Raw genomic sequence first — 14,278 nt, forward strand, 5'->3', positions numbered from 1 at the left:
CCCGGCTCCGCCGCTCGCGGCCGCCATTTCACACCCGCCCGGGGGCGGCGGGTGAGGGGGGGGGCTGTGGGGGTCGGATCGCTCGGCGTGAGGGGACAGCGGGAGCGGCGTCACCGGGAATGAGCGGGGCTGCTCGCCGGGGCCTCGCAGAGCCGGCCGGAGCTGCGGAGCCGGCACTGCCTTGTGCCAGTGTGCCCAGGGGCGGCCGCTCACGGCTATGGACTGGTAGAGCGCTGAGGCGGCTCCTGGAGCCTCCCTGGAGGCTCCTGTTCTCTGTTCGGGGTCTGCGCCGTTAGGAAGCTCACCATCCATCCATCCATCCCTTCCCATCTCGTCTCTCCTGTAACCTGGAGTTCCTAACAGGGCGCTTGGCTGGTTCAGCTGGAGCAGAGGAGACTGAGGGGAGACTCCTCGGGGGCTGCAGCTCCTGCTGAGGGGAGGCGGAGGGGCAGGGACTGAGCTCTGCTCTGGGACCAGGGACAGGACCCAGGGAAGGGCTGGAGCTGTGCCAGGGGGCTTGGGATGGATCTCAGGGAAAGGTTCTTCCCCCAGAGGGTGCTGGGGCACTGCCCAGGCTCCCCAGGGCAGTGGGCACGGCCCCAAGGCTGCCAGAGCTCCAGGAGGGTTTGGACAACGCTCTGAGGGACAGGGTGGGATTGTTGGGGTGTCCTGGGCAGGGCAGGAGTTGGACTGGATGATCCTTGTGGGTCCCTTCCAGCTCAGGACATTGTGATTTTATAATTCCATGTTTATTCACAGACAGGTACAACTGTTTATCCCCGTGGCAGCCACTTCAGTCAGTCACTTTCTCCTGCTGAATTCCCTGCCATGTCAGAACGATGCTCACCGAGGGCTCCCAGCGTTACCCTTTTTGCACTGAGCTTTTTGCATGTTTCAACGTACCCCAAGAAATGGCACAACCGAACATGCCTGCGGAGAGAGAGCCTGGTGGCATTTGTTTTGCATCATCTTGAAGCGATTTCAGATGTGACATCACGTCACAGATGTGGCTTCAGATGTGGCTTCACGTTACTAAGATTCCACGTTATCACTAAAACTTAGGGCTGATGTTTTCATATTGAACTGAAACACTGTAAAAGACCATGAATCTATGTTAGCAAAATAAGATCATTCCTTTAACAATACCTTCTAATTTGTCGTCACAGCTTAAGTAAGTGTTTTAATGAGAAATGAAATTCTGAGATTGCAAGTGTGCTGTTAAAAGATAAAGGCATCAATGCTCTGTGCAGTATTGTCTTGTGCCCGTGGCCTCAAGTTTTGGAGCTTTGAGACCCATCTGATGTCCAAGAATGGTATTGCTAATTAAAACCTGGATGATACAAGGAAAACACCAAATTTGCAGTAACAAAAAGTTGCCACTGATGCGAATGACAATATTGTGATATTGGGCCTGGCAGGATGAGCAAATAACAGATGCAGAAATGTCTTTAATGTTTTATGAGGCCTTGAAGGATATTTCCAGACCTGTCAGGCTTGGAGTTTCCATGTGAGGATTCCCCATCTGGCACTGAGAGCTATGATAGAGAGGAAAAGAAAATGGCAATGTTTTTAATATGACTCTTAATTGTTAACGTCCTCAGTGGGCTCTTCATGATGCAGGATCTCTGTCACACTGTGCCCTTTGGATGTGGCAGAGGCTGGGCTGTTCTTGGACAGCATGTGTGGAAGATCAGGACGGTCCAGTATAATGGGCCCACTTGAAGGGGGTTCTGGAACAAATTTCTGGGTGGAAAAACCAGAAACCATCAGTGCAGCCATGTTGGGAATTTACTACACGAGGTCTTGCCAGAGGCCATGTCAGGATAGGCAGAGAAAAGATATTTGCATTTTCATTGTGTGATTTCCCACGTGTTTCAGTGTAATTACGAGGTACAGAATATTTCCATACACATCTGCAGGGAAATGCCAAAGAACACATGCTCCTGTTCTGCTGCTCTATTGCAAGTTCCCATTCTTCAGGTGAGACTTCACAGTTCTAGACTAGAGAAAGGAGGTAGAGAAGGAGAAATTTGATTTTCAGGTATGTTACTCAACTAAGTCAAATCATGAGTTGTCTGTGAATGAAAAGAGACATGACATATTGTAATGCAGCATTCTGTTTTTTTTCCCACACAGTTGCGTACCTTGATATAGGATTTACAGACCTGAAGCTTCATGTCACACACCAAGGGTGCTGCTCTGTACTGCAGAGCCATTACTCTGGTAATGACAAAAAGACATTTGTTTCCTGCAGAATAGTGAGGTTTTACATTCACGGATAACTCCTGTGCACTGCAATAGGTGCAGATACAAAGGAATGCTCTCGCCTACAAAAAGTAGCAACGGAAGAGGGAAAACTCTTGGGCAGCCGGTTCCTTGCAGGTCGCTGCAGGATTTCTCAGAGCACAGGGAAGTGTTGGCCACCAGTTTCTTTGGCAGATCAGTCGCATCTCATTTACACAGGAACCATTTAATCTCTGAACCAGTCACGGCATTCCCGTGGGTCGTTGCTCCGGCTGGCGCTGGCCCCGGGCACGGGAAGGCTCCGGGTACCGGGAGCGCTGGGCACAGCGGGCTGCCGTGCTCCACCGTCCACCCAAGCCCGGCTTCAGACACCGGGCGCCACTCTGTCCCTCTCCAGGAGCCCTGCCTGGCGCTCCGCAGCCACGTTCTCCTCGGGGCTCCTTCCCACGGCGCCCGCGGGACCCGCGGCCGGGGCGCACCGGCCCTTCCCGAGGCCCCGAGCCGGCCCGGGGGGATCGCTCTGGTCCTGCCGCCAGCCACCTCCAGCCCGCGCTGCCGCCTCTGCGGGGGCTGCCCCGGGCCCGCACCGCCCTCGCCCTCCGGCCCCGCCATCGCCCCCGGCCCGGCCCCGCTCCCCCCGCCCCCCCGGACCGCGCTGCAGGCCCCGCCCCCGGCCGCCCTTTGATCGGCGTGCGGCGGGGCCAATGGCGCGTGGGGCACGTGCACGCGGCGGCCAATGGGTGTCGGCGGGCGGCGCGGGGGCGGGGCCGCGGCGCTGGAGCGGCTCGTTGTGCGCTGCGGACCGATCGCCTCCCGCTCCCGGGCCCGGCCGCCGCCGCCGCAGGTGAGGCCGCGCGCGGGGCCGCGGGGGCCGCGCCCGCCCCGCCCCACCCCGGCGGTGCCCGCGGTGCCGGCACGGGCGGGGGCGGGCGGCGGGGCCCGCGGCTGCCGGGGCCGAGGCCTGGGCCTGGCGGGGCGGCCCGGGCCTGTGGGGGGAGGGGCCGCGGGGCAGCGCGGGCCCGGGGCGGCGGGAGCGCGGCGGGAGCGCGGCCTGCGGGGGCCGCGGGGCCCGGATGGGGCGCGGGCGGGGAGCGGGGCCCGAGGCCGCCGCGCTGGCGGCGGGAAGGCCGCGGGTCGCGGGGCCGCGATGCGCTGCGGGTCCGCGCCGTGTCTCAGGGCCTTTCTCAGTCCGGTTTATGGCCTCACATTGCGTGTTTATTTTTCTCGTGTCTGCGCCGGCACAGCTTTTAAATCTCCCACGTTGTCTGGGACTGGCGCGGCCTCGTTGAGCGGCGGTGCCCGAGGGTCGGTGCCCGCGCGGGCAGTGCCGGCCGGGGTCGGTGCTGTGCCGGGCGCTCGGCAGGGCAGGAATCACGGCTGGAGTGGCACCCGCTGTGGTTGGTGCTCGCGGGGGCCGCTCGGAGCAGAGCGCTGGCTCCGTGTGTGGGGTGGGAGGGCCAGGACGGTGCTGGGTTCCCCGCACCGGAGCACACGTGTGGGCCGGGGGAGGCCGGAGCTGCTGCCGTGCTCGGCACTGCCGGGAGAGCCTGAGCTGGGCACGGGGCTGTGTCCGAGACCCGCTGCAGGTTTGCTGCGGGAGGATTTGCACTGGGATCCTGTGATCCACTTAATGAGGCATCTGTGGAAAACAAAAGAGTAAAGAGATGGGGAACGGTAGAATTTCATTCCTTGTATTAATTACTGTTGTTGTTGGCGTTTGATCAATTTTTGAAATGCTCCGTATTTCTGTTCATTTTACTCCTTGAATGTGGCTGGTGACTGCTCATATTGCTCAGCTCTCACCTCTTTACCAGCTCCTGTTTCCCTGTATTCTTGTGTTAACCACTTTTCTTTCCAGAGCAGTGTGAACAGTTCTCTGACTTGTGTATCCCCCATTACAGCTGGGACAATCCATATGTTCCATAGCCTTTATTAAACCGTTAGGGTTGATGGGATTTCTTGGATTCCTATTGACTTGTGGGTTATGTCAGTGTGTGTGATGGATAAGAAAGTCAAGAGTCCTGATCCTGTAAGTCTGTGCAGCATGAGATGTTACCGCGAGTGCCTTGGTTTTTGTTCTGAAACAGAGTAACTCTGTGTATGGTGATCCTGATGCTCCTGGTGGGTTCCATGATTCAGAGCACTCGGGAGTCTGGAGTTACAGCTGTGACTGCAGTGAGCTCTCCCTAGGCTTGAGTGGAATATGAAGAGGAACATCTTAAGCTGGTGTGATTGTTAAATGTATTGTACAATGAGTTTATAGCCCTGCTGTGGGTGGTTCTGCAGGACCAGATGAACATGGATACGCTGCTTTCCTAGGGGAGTTGTCTTGTGCAGTGCCACATTTGTGGGAACAGCAGCAGTAAGCACAGCCTGAATGGAAATGTGCATGTTGTGTGTAGCGTCCTACTCAACTTAATCATGTTTGTTGAACGTTGGTACCGAAATGAACTTAATGTGAAATGTGCTATATGCTCTGAATTAAAGCACTTCATTTTCTTTCAGGTTCTTACATGTTCTGTCACTTTTCTTTTCCTGGGAAAAGCCCTCCTTGTCTTGACCTGAGACATGTAGTTTTACTTTCAGAATCCATCTCTTTAAGCTGTTGTACCAGCCTACTTTCTTTCCTGGAGCTGTGGTCTCAGAGCCCTCTGAATTGATTACAGCCCAGTGTTATTGGCTGCCACACTGACTACACGTGAAGCCTGTGAGGCTGGTAGAGTTTTAGTTACAGAAAGCTCAAACTTGCTGTGTTTGCAGACTTCAAAAAGAAGTTTAGAGAAGCTGTTCTTTCTGCTCTTCCAAGTACTTTAGAAGCAGCCAGGAAGGCAGCTGCAGGAGAGTCCTGCCAATTCGAGTGTTTAGGGAGAGCGACAGAGTTCAGCAAATGAGAGGTGATAAATTTTGCCTTGTGCTGGAAACGATCAGGGCACTTCTCCTGTTTGATGTGCCATTCTGTGATCAGGCACCTGAAAGCTTCAAACCGCTGGCCTAAATGATCCATTTGATTATACAACCTCGTTATATGTAGGTGATGTATGCAAAAATAGATTTTAATCTTTTTCTGAGGGAATAGGGCGGCAAACAAACTGCGGAGAAGGCAGAGACATTCTTCATGTGCATGGGTTTGCTGCCTTTGGTTTTTTGTTTTGTTTGTTTTGTTTTTAATATTAGTAGCAGTGGCATGGTAAGTATGAAGGTACAATTTTCCTATCTCCCACTGCTTCCATGGTCTCCATGTAGGAGCACAGCAGCAAGTCCATGTGTCTCATGAGGCCCTCAGAGATGGATTTGCAGCTACTACTACTACTACTACTACTACTTTTGTACTGGTGAACAAGTTGGATGCTGTCCCTGCCTCCTGTTACTCACTTGTCATCAAAGTGAAAGTACCAGCTGCTAATCCAGGGATGGATCAATGTGTGGGGCAGCTGTTGTCACAAAGTGTCTGGAACCTGCAAGTTCTTATGTCCGCTTCTTCTCACCTCCTGCAAGTGCCCTGTCCCTGGGAAAGGAGTCATTCCCTCACAGCACAGTTTTTTGTCTCCAAAAAATGTCTTTTCTGCAGGTGAAAAAATTGCCATGGGCAATTTCTGGACAATCTCATGCTGTTTAGAGAAAGGGAGATAATAACTTTTTTTTTTTTTTTTAAATCTGTCTGTCATAAACCTGTCTTTTTTAAATACCAGTGCAGAAGGTGACATAGTCCTGGTTGCATGAAGTTGTCCAGCTGTCTCTTCTCTGTGTAAGAACTCTGTGATGCTAACTGGCAACATCTTCAACCCAGGAACAAAAACTGTGGAATCAGAGAATCCTGGAATGGTTTGAGTTGGAAGGTACCTTAAAGCCCATCCAGTTCCACCCCTGCCATGGGCAGGGACACCTCCCACTAGCACAGGTTGCTCCAAGCCCCGTCCAACCTGGCCTGGGACACTTCCATGGATGGGGCAGCTACAGCTTCTCTGGGTAACCTGTGCCAGGGCCTCCCCACCCTCCCAGGGGAGAATTTCTTCCCAATGTCCCATCTCACCCTGCCCTCTGGCAGTGGGAAGCCATTGCCCTGTCACTACCCATATAAAAAGCCCCTCTCCCTCTTTTTTTTAATGCTGCCCTCAAGGTATTGGGAGGCTGTAATGAGGTCACCCCAGAGCCTTCTCTTCTCCAGGTGAACCCCCCCAGCTCTCCCAGCCTGGCTCCAGAGCAGAGGGGCTCCAGCCCTTGGAGCATCTCCGTGGCTCCTCTGGGCTCGCTCCAGCAGCTCCACGTCTTTCTCGTGCTGAGCAAGGGGTTGTGCTGCTTGGAAGGTGTTGATGTGAAGCTCTGAGCAGCCTGGGAGCCTCCTCTCTCTGTCAGGGCTGACTGTTAACCTGGGAATGTTGGGGAAATCTCGGATCTGGCTGCAGATATTCAGTGTCTTAGCTGGAGGTTTCTGGTTGCCCTTGTTTGTGTGGATCGAGCTGAGAGGCCGTTGGGGGCCCTGAACCCCCCCTGTGCTGGACCAGCAGTGGATGGTAATTATGGCCAGCCTGTATCTGATTTCTGACAGCATCCTAATGATGATTAATTTTGTTCCTAGGAATTGGGTATAGTTCATCAGACTGGTGAAATGAGGTCACTCCTCTGAAGAATGCAGCTTATTTTTTGGCCTCAAACACTCTGAATGGCAATACAAGCATTGACAAAAACACCTTGATGGTGTTGTTTTATGGACACGGATAGAAGCAACTAAGGAAAACATTTAAAACCTTCCTAGACAAATCTGATTGCTATAAAATATGTAAAACTACTTTGCTGAAATATTAAAATTATGACAGTTGAGATTTGTCAGACTAAAAAGACACTTAAGACTAAGTTTATGGCCAGTGTTTATAAAACAACAACAAAAAGAGAGCTTAAAATATGGTGTACTGGAAATCACTGATTTAGCATATGGAAGTAAAGTTTGTGAAAATGCAATAGTAGATTTTAGGAATGGCCACTTCTGGTACAGAGATCTTTGTATTGACGAAAATGTCGTGATCTTAGGTTTAGTCAAGCTAAGGAGAACAAGTGTAGTGTCCTCATTCCAGATTTGCAAAGGGAAAAAGAATCAATGAGATGAGATCTGTTACCTCTGGAAAACCTGAATGGCTGGCAAACAGAAAGGGTTTGATTTACAAACAGAACCGACACATTAGTGTGGAAGGATCATGTATGTGCAGCCTCTGTGGCTTAACACTCAGAGTTTCAGGGTAAAAGAATCTTCCCGTCTAAAGACAAACTATTTTTTTGTAAAGTGACCTTCATTAGCACAGGTCAGTACTGAGCTGGTTTTGTTCTTGTGTAAGGAGTCGGGAGAGTTAAACTGCCAGCTGAATCAAATTGAATATTGAATTTAAAGTTTTCCTGTTTGCTGATTTAAAATATTGTGGTTGCAGGGCAGAGGAACCCAGATGAGTCAGAGAATGATCGATGGCAGTGGGACAGGAAAAAGAGCAATGGGGTAGCAGTAGTTTGTGGACAGGAATCTGTGACACCTCACTTTCTGCCTTTAAGTTTCCATGTGTCCCAAAGCACCATGTTCACAGTTCAGGAAGATGGCTTTTTCAGTGGAACATAGGATTCATCCTCCTGAAACACAGAGTTGCCACTCAGCCTGAGCAAGGAAAGGTGAGCCCTCAGACATGGGCACACTACTTCATACCTAATTTAGTTTTATTCATAAGAAATACTTTAACCTTATCCTTGCCCTCACCAGTGTACAGTGAAATATTCTTTTGGAAGATTTAAACATGTTGCCCAGATCTGAGGTGAAGCTTTGAAGTGTGTGACCTGTACATGCTGGAATAACCTCCTGTGTTCAACTTCGTGTTATTTCCCCCCATGCAGTGTATAAATGTTGTTCTTGAATTAAAGAGACAATCTGGATTTTGTGATTTCCCCCTCCTCCCAATTGGCTTTTGCTGTTTGGTCAAGATTTGAAGGAATTTTGAAGGAGTTTGAAGGAATATTGCATGAATGCAGCGAGTCAAATAGCAACGGGGTTTGCACTGTGCTGTCAGTGCCCTGTGGTCTGTCTGGGTGTTGGAGAGGTCTGTGCTATGTGCTGAGCTACTGGGGACAGGAAAGGAGTTTGTGTAAAGAATAAAAGGAGTTTTCTTGGAGATTATGGGGAAAGGATCTGTGACATGTGAAGCGGAGACATCTGGGTTAAGAAATAGAGACAGATGTGTTCTGGCTGTGGAGCACTAGGAAACTTCCTTTTTCTTGGGAGGCATGTAGGCCCAGGGGGAGGTTTTCTGCTGGTGCAGCTTCTCAGGTGAAACCAAATCTGTTCCTTGCAGTGATTTCAGAGAAGAAAATGTTGGGTTTTTCTCCCCAGGGTCTGTCCCTTCTCTGTCTTGATTAAACTCTTGCTTCTCTATCCTGTCCTGAGAGCTGGCTGCAAAGCAAGTTTTTGCATGGCAATACTGTGTCGGATCATTCTTGAAAACTTTTCCTGAAACAGTTTAAACTTGTGGAGGCTCTGGAGGCCCTTCAGGCCCTTCTGTGTGTGTGGCATTGGTTTTGGCACGTGTTCAAACCTGGACATCTCAGCAGCTCTGCAGCTGTCTTCTGCAGATATGTGGGTTGGTTTGGCACTTGCCTGGATGTTGTAGTGTCCTTTTTTGTTCTGTTTCAGGTGAGGTCTCCAAGAAAGTGCTCAACAGCTCCAGATTGAGAGCCAGAGCAGTGTCTAAGATAACCAAATTTGTTGTTTGCCTCTGAGTCAGCCATGGCTGCCGGGGGAGGCATGTCAACAAATATCTGTGTGCTGGAGAAACAGGAGGAGGGCTCTTCTTTGTATAGCCCTGAGGTTCTACTTGAAGCACCCCATCGAGATTCTCAAATACACAAGACAGAGCTCAAGAACAGACCCATGAGACTGAAGTCTGAGTTCATAAAGCAGCTCATGGGCAGGACTCTCCAGGTTTCAGGGTCCCTGTTCATTCACCACTAACAACTGCAACAAGGAGATTTCACCAGTTCAGGGGCTCTGTCAGGCACTGTCTCCTGAAGCCCTTCCTGCACAGGCTGTCCTGGGTGATGCTGCCTGGCACTTCAGTGCAGAGAAAGGCTGGTCTGGGATCAGTAACTGCGTCAGCAGCCTCGGGTCTGCTGGTTTAAGGACTGTGCTGTGCTCATTGTGGCCCATTCCCAGTGCTCCAGTGAAGGTGCCACAATTTCCCATCTTAGGTTCTGCAGTAGCTGAAATGCTCACATCATCAGCCACCCCACCCAGAGCACTCTGGGGCTCCCAACACAAGAAAGACATGGACCTGTTGAAGTGGGTCCAGAGGAGGCCCTGGAGATGCTCTGAGGGCTGGAGCCAGGCTGGGGGAGCTGGGGGGGTTCACCAGGAGAAGAGAAGGCTCCAGGGAGAGCTGAGAGCCCCTTCCAGGGCCTAAAAGGGCTCCAGGAGAGCTGGAGAGGGACTGGGGACAAGGGATGGAGGGACAGGACAAGGGGGAGTGGTGTCCCTGCCCATGGAAGAGGGTGGAACGAGATGACCTTTAGGGTCCTTTCCCACCCAAACCATTCTGGGATTCCATGAGCATCTGTTAAGGTATCTACATTCAAGTTTGTGATCCCAGAAGGGGTCTATGCCTTTGCAGTCCTGTGAACAAGGTGAAGATAGACAAAACCTCTTGCCTGATGTCAAAGACAGTTCTCCTTACCAGTGTTCCTGTTTCACATGATCTCCTCAAATCTGTACAGGTCTTCCTTCTTAGCAAACATCTTGCAGTGAAAGCATTGATAGCTCTGATTCCTAGAATTCTGTATGAAGATAGAGTATTGTTTGGAAAAGACTTTTGTTGGTCTGTTGCCAGAACCGTTAAACCTTCTGGGATCTGCTGTGCTCTTGTGAGAAGGTGATTGTCCTGGTCAGAGCATGACAGAACATTTCTGAAAATAATACCATGGAGAACGTTTCAGTCCAGTCCTGGAAGTGCCAGCCTGGCTGTGGGTGCCTGAGCAGTGTTTGGCATAGGTGGTGAAGTGTTGGGCTGGGAGGATCTGGGCACCTGCACAGTGGAGGGAGGATTCAGGCACAGCACATGTGGTTCCTTTTCATTGCTCGATGCTCCCTTGGCATCACAGGTTTGAGGGCATCTTACCCACAGAAGAAAGTGGCTCTGCCTTTTCAAAGAAACTTCTGCAAAGTTTGGTTATTTTAAAAAAAATTGGCATTTTGGGAGCTGCAGTGCAACCAAAGGTAGTCTTAAAGTTTCGGGTTTTTTGGACATAGAATTGAAGGCCTGTTTTGGGAAGGCTGCAAAGTACCAGTCTTGTTACAGGCATCCTTCCCATCTTATACCCCCTTTTTGGAATTCTTTTCAGTGTTCAAAGGTTACAGTTCTTCAGGGGCTGTTTTTATTTTTGCTGGCATGAGAGCTGTTCACCTGTTGGGAACACACCTGATGCAGGTGGGCAGTGGCACTGTGAGCTGCAGGGTGTGCCTGGTGGGGGGTGTACTTGAACTCTGGCAGACTTTGGGCTGTGAGCACCTGCCTGGAGAGCCTGTTCCAGAACCTTTTCCTAATATCCAACCTAAACCTCCCCTGACACATTGAGAAGACCCCATATTAAATATCAGCCCCCCCTGGAGGTGCCTTTGTCTGGGGTCCCTCCCCAGGGGCACCAGCTCGAGCTGTTCTGTGTCCCTGCACCACAAAGGAACCAGAGTCTGGGGCTGTGCTCTGGGAACCTGGGGGCTGAGCTGGTGAGGGGGACTGGTCTGACTGGAGGAGTGTGGGGTGTGGGGGGGTCATGTGGGGCCCCTATCAGATCACTGGAGCTGCTGCTGTGAAGGGGCTTCAGTCCCAGCAGTGACAGTCTGGGCTGGTGCCAGTGGGGCCCCCCGAGTGGCATCAGGCTGGTCAGATGGGGGAGTTTCCTTAACACTCCATCACGGAGGAAGTGGTTTCCCATTAACTTCCAGGATGGTTGGACAGTGTTAATCTTGCAACAGATTGTGTAAGTGCCTGGTGAAAGTTTAGGAAGAAATAAACATCTTCTCTCTCCATGCTCTGCTCCTTTTCCTCTTCACTGTGCCTTTATCACTCCCTCATGCTTCATTCCTGGTATCCCCAGGGAATGTTTGCCAGGCCTCTATGCAAGGACTTCCTGTAATTTCTTCCAAATGTCTGAAGCAAAGCAGGTGGAAGTTTCCTTCCCACTCCCAATGCCTCTGAATCAGCACTGCCCTGGGCATGCCTTGTGTATCCCGGGAGGTGCAGACAGCGAGTACTGCAGGCAGTTGGGTTGGAGGCTGTGGGACAATGATGGAAAGTCAACAGCCCCTGCCAAACTCCTGTCAATTCTGCTTAATGCCAGATAAAAGTTTGGTAACTTGCCATCATGGTGTGCTGGGACAGTTTCTGTGCTTGGTTTGTGACTGTGGTGCCTCCTTTTTAGGCAGCAGATACACCTTGGGGGTTAAAAAAAACCCCAAAACCCCAAACTCTTTTCCTTAAGTTTCTGGTTTTGGAAATATATAGCAATTTCTTAATCTTGGCACCAGGAGGATTTCTATTATATGCTGGGTAAATTAGGTTACAGTGAAGGAAATTTGAACTTTTGTCTCATAAAGATGGAAAAATCTCAGTGTTTCTTCTTTTTGTATCATACAACTTCCAGACTCATCAACATATTGGTGTCTTGTGCTAGTAGGGCTTGAATTTTGTAGAGGACAAAGGCAAGTAAAGTTGCCTTCCATTAAGATAATTTAAAAAATGTTGTGTGTATGTGGGTTTGTAGCTCAGGTACAGTGAACAGAGACAGTTCAGCTCGTTGAGTGTTGTTTAGCAGAACAGGAAACTTCTCTGAGAGTGTGCTCAGCCAGTCCTGACAGAGCAGGGAGGGAAAGTGTATCTAATGATAGAATTTCACTGCACAACTGAGACAACCTGGAGGCTTAAAAATCCTTGGATGGGGGGCATCTCCTCCCCTGATTTCAGCTTTGCTGTGCTCCCCCTGCTCTCCAGTCCTCTGGCATTAACTGGTGCTTATCTCACTGCAAGGGAAGCAGATTCAAATTGCTGACACAACAAAAAGGGCTTCCCTCCTGTGTAGTTTTCCATTGCTCTCACGGTACAGATTGGTTATCCTGTGGGCAGAGGGTGCTGGGGCAGGCTTGAGTTGACACTTCAAACACAGAAATGGGGGGTAGAACCTGATCTGTGGGCGAGGGGGAGCAAGACCTCTCCTGCTCTGAGCTACCAGCTCTTAATGCTGTGTTAAAAAGGTAAAGATTCAGGTCAAATCTGTACTGTGTTAGATAAGTTTTCTCATGGTTTGTTCTATAATGACGTGCTCAGGGATTGCCAGTTAAAAAAATCTGACCTTTGCAAGAAGAGAGTATGAAATAAATGTCAGACAGGACTGAACAGCAGCTTCTGGTGAAGGGCCTGAAGTCCCTTCGTGCAGGGAATGTTCCCTTTGTAGGCTGAGGATTTCTACTTGCTGTTCCTGACTTCTGCCATTGTTCAGCTTGTGGTTGTCAGTAGTGATGCTGTGTGTGGAAGGGCTCATCCTTTAGATCTGATCTGCAGATCCTGTTGCAGGAACAGGGTTTAGATATCCTGATTTTGACTGTTTCAAAGTGGTCGAAGCGCTTTAAAATCTCCGATTCTGTCAGGCCATGAGCAGTTTGGATCCGGTGTGAGTTTGTGTTGTAGGTGTTCTCTGCACCTGTAATGTCAGGATTCAGTCCCTGATGGCTGACTGAGGTGGAGAGTACCTTTCTGTGATGGAATTTCTGGATGTTTTCTCAAGGCTTTCCTTAAAAAGGTGCAAAAATAGAAACTGTCAAATACTCAATATGCCCCAAATTCAGTGTGCAGCACAGGCTCACAGGTTACATACACACAGTTAAGCAGCACCAAACACACCATTGAACAGGTGCAGGGGAAAACATACAGAAAATAAATAGTCCCCAGTTGAGACACTGAACTGGGTCAGTAGATCTGGCTGCTTCCCTCTCTGTCTGGAGGAGTTCTGGGCATAAGGTTGGAATTCAGGCTGAGGTGGCAGTTTGGTTCTGGCTGGTTAAGTGTTTGGACACGGGGAACCTGATTTTTGCCTTAGCTGTTGGGAATATTTTGGTTTACAGGAACGTCTGCAAAATCTGTCTTGATGCTTTTTGTTACTGTAAAAAGAAAAATATCTTGATGAGCTCTTTAATGGTGCATAGTTCTGTAAAATGCTGTGCTTGTGAGTTTGAAAGAATGAATTGTTCTGGAATTTTCAACAAATGATGTTTTGTGAGCGGAAAAAAAATGCATTGCTGAAGCAGTGGCTTGTTCTCAGTTTTTAAAATAAACATTCAGACTTATTTCAGGTGGAGGAAGTTTGGCTTATTGAAATGCGAAGATCTAGAACTCACTGGGGTTTTTCTCCTCTTTGCAGATACATTATAAAATGTCTAATGGTTATGAAGATCACATGGCTGAAGATTGCAGGGATGACATTGGTAGGACAAATTTAATTGTGAACTACCTCCCTCAGAACATGACACAGGATGAGTTACGGAGTCTGTTCAGCAGCATCGGCGAAGTGGAGTCTGCAAAACTTATTCGGGACAAAGTTGCAGGTAAGATCCAGTGCATCAGGAATTGTCACTGTGGGGTAAGCTGCTCAAGCAAATACTTGATTTAATGCACCTTAATGTAGAAATATTGTATATTCGTGCATGTGTGTAATCAAACTATTGACAGCTATGCCTGGAACTCCAGTAATGCCAGGACTAGATAGTGGGTATTAGGAGGATAGAATGCTCAAGGCTAAACTAATGACTATTGTGGCTAAGAATTCCAAGAAGTACAGTTCCCAGATCTGAACATCAACAGGCATGTCTAAAACTAGCTTGGATTTAGTCACCAGCTGATTTATTCTTCCTACAGTCTGAGTGGTTTTGACTCTACCAGAGCTCTGAATTTACTAACAAACGTTTTGCTCTGATTTTGATCGGTAAAATAAAGGTGTGGCGAGTGTCTGAAGTGGCATTGAGGAA

At 49.8% G+C, this 14,278-nt stretch overlaps 1 protein-coding gene and 1 long non-coding RNA gene across 3 annotated transcripts in view; both read left to right on the forward strand.

The window, feature by feature from the left end:
* The first annotated feature begins 66 nt into the window (after positions 1 to 66).
* LOC113999030 lies at positions 67 to 1,247 on the forward strand. Its single transcript, XR_003544722.2, has 2 exons — positions 67 to 225; positions 760 to 1,247. It is a non-coding gene; the product is annotated as an uncharacterized LOC113999030 (long non-coding RNA).
* Positions 1,248 to 3,022: 1,775 nt separating this feature from the next.
* The window catches only part of ELAVL1 (ELAV like RNA binding protein 1), a 40,699-nt gene continuing 29,443 nt past the window's right edge, over positions 3,023 to 14,278 (forward strand). For both annotated transcript variants that reach the window (XM_027742161.2, XM_039386141.1), the window contains exons 1-2: positions 3,023 to 3,088; positions 13,675 to 13,858. In XM_027742161.2, the coding sequence (XP_027597962.1) occupies positions 13,687 to 13,858 (172 nt within the window). In that variant the 5' untranslated portion in view covers positions 3,023 to 3,088; positions 13,675 to 13,686. The remainder of the gene's footprint in view (positions 3,089 to 13,674; positions 13,859 to 14,278) is intronic.

Source organism: Pipra filicauda, unplaced genomic scaffold, assembly GCF_003945595.2.
Source record: "Pipra filicauda isolate LSUMZ 115617 unplaced genomic scaffold, ASM394559v2 scaffold467_size714961_pilon, whole genome shotgun sequence".
Classification (NCBI taxonomy): Eukaryota; Metazoa; Chordata; class Aves; order Passeriformes; family Pipridae; genus Pipra; species Pipra filicauda.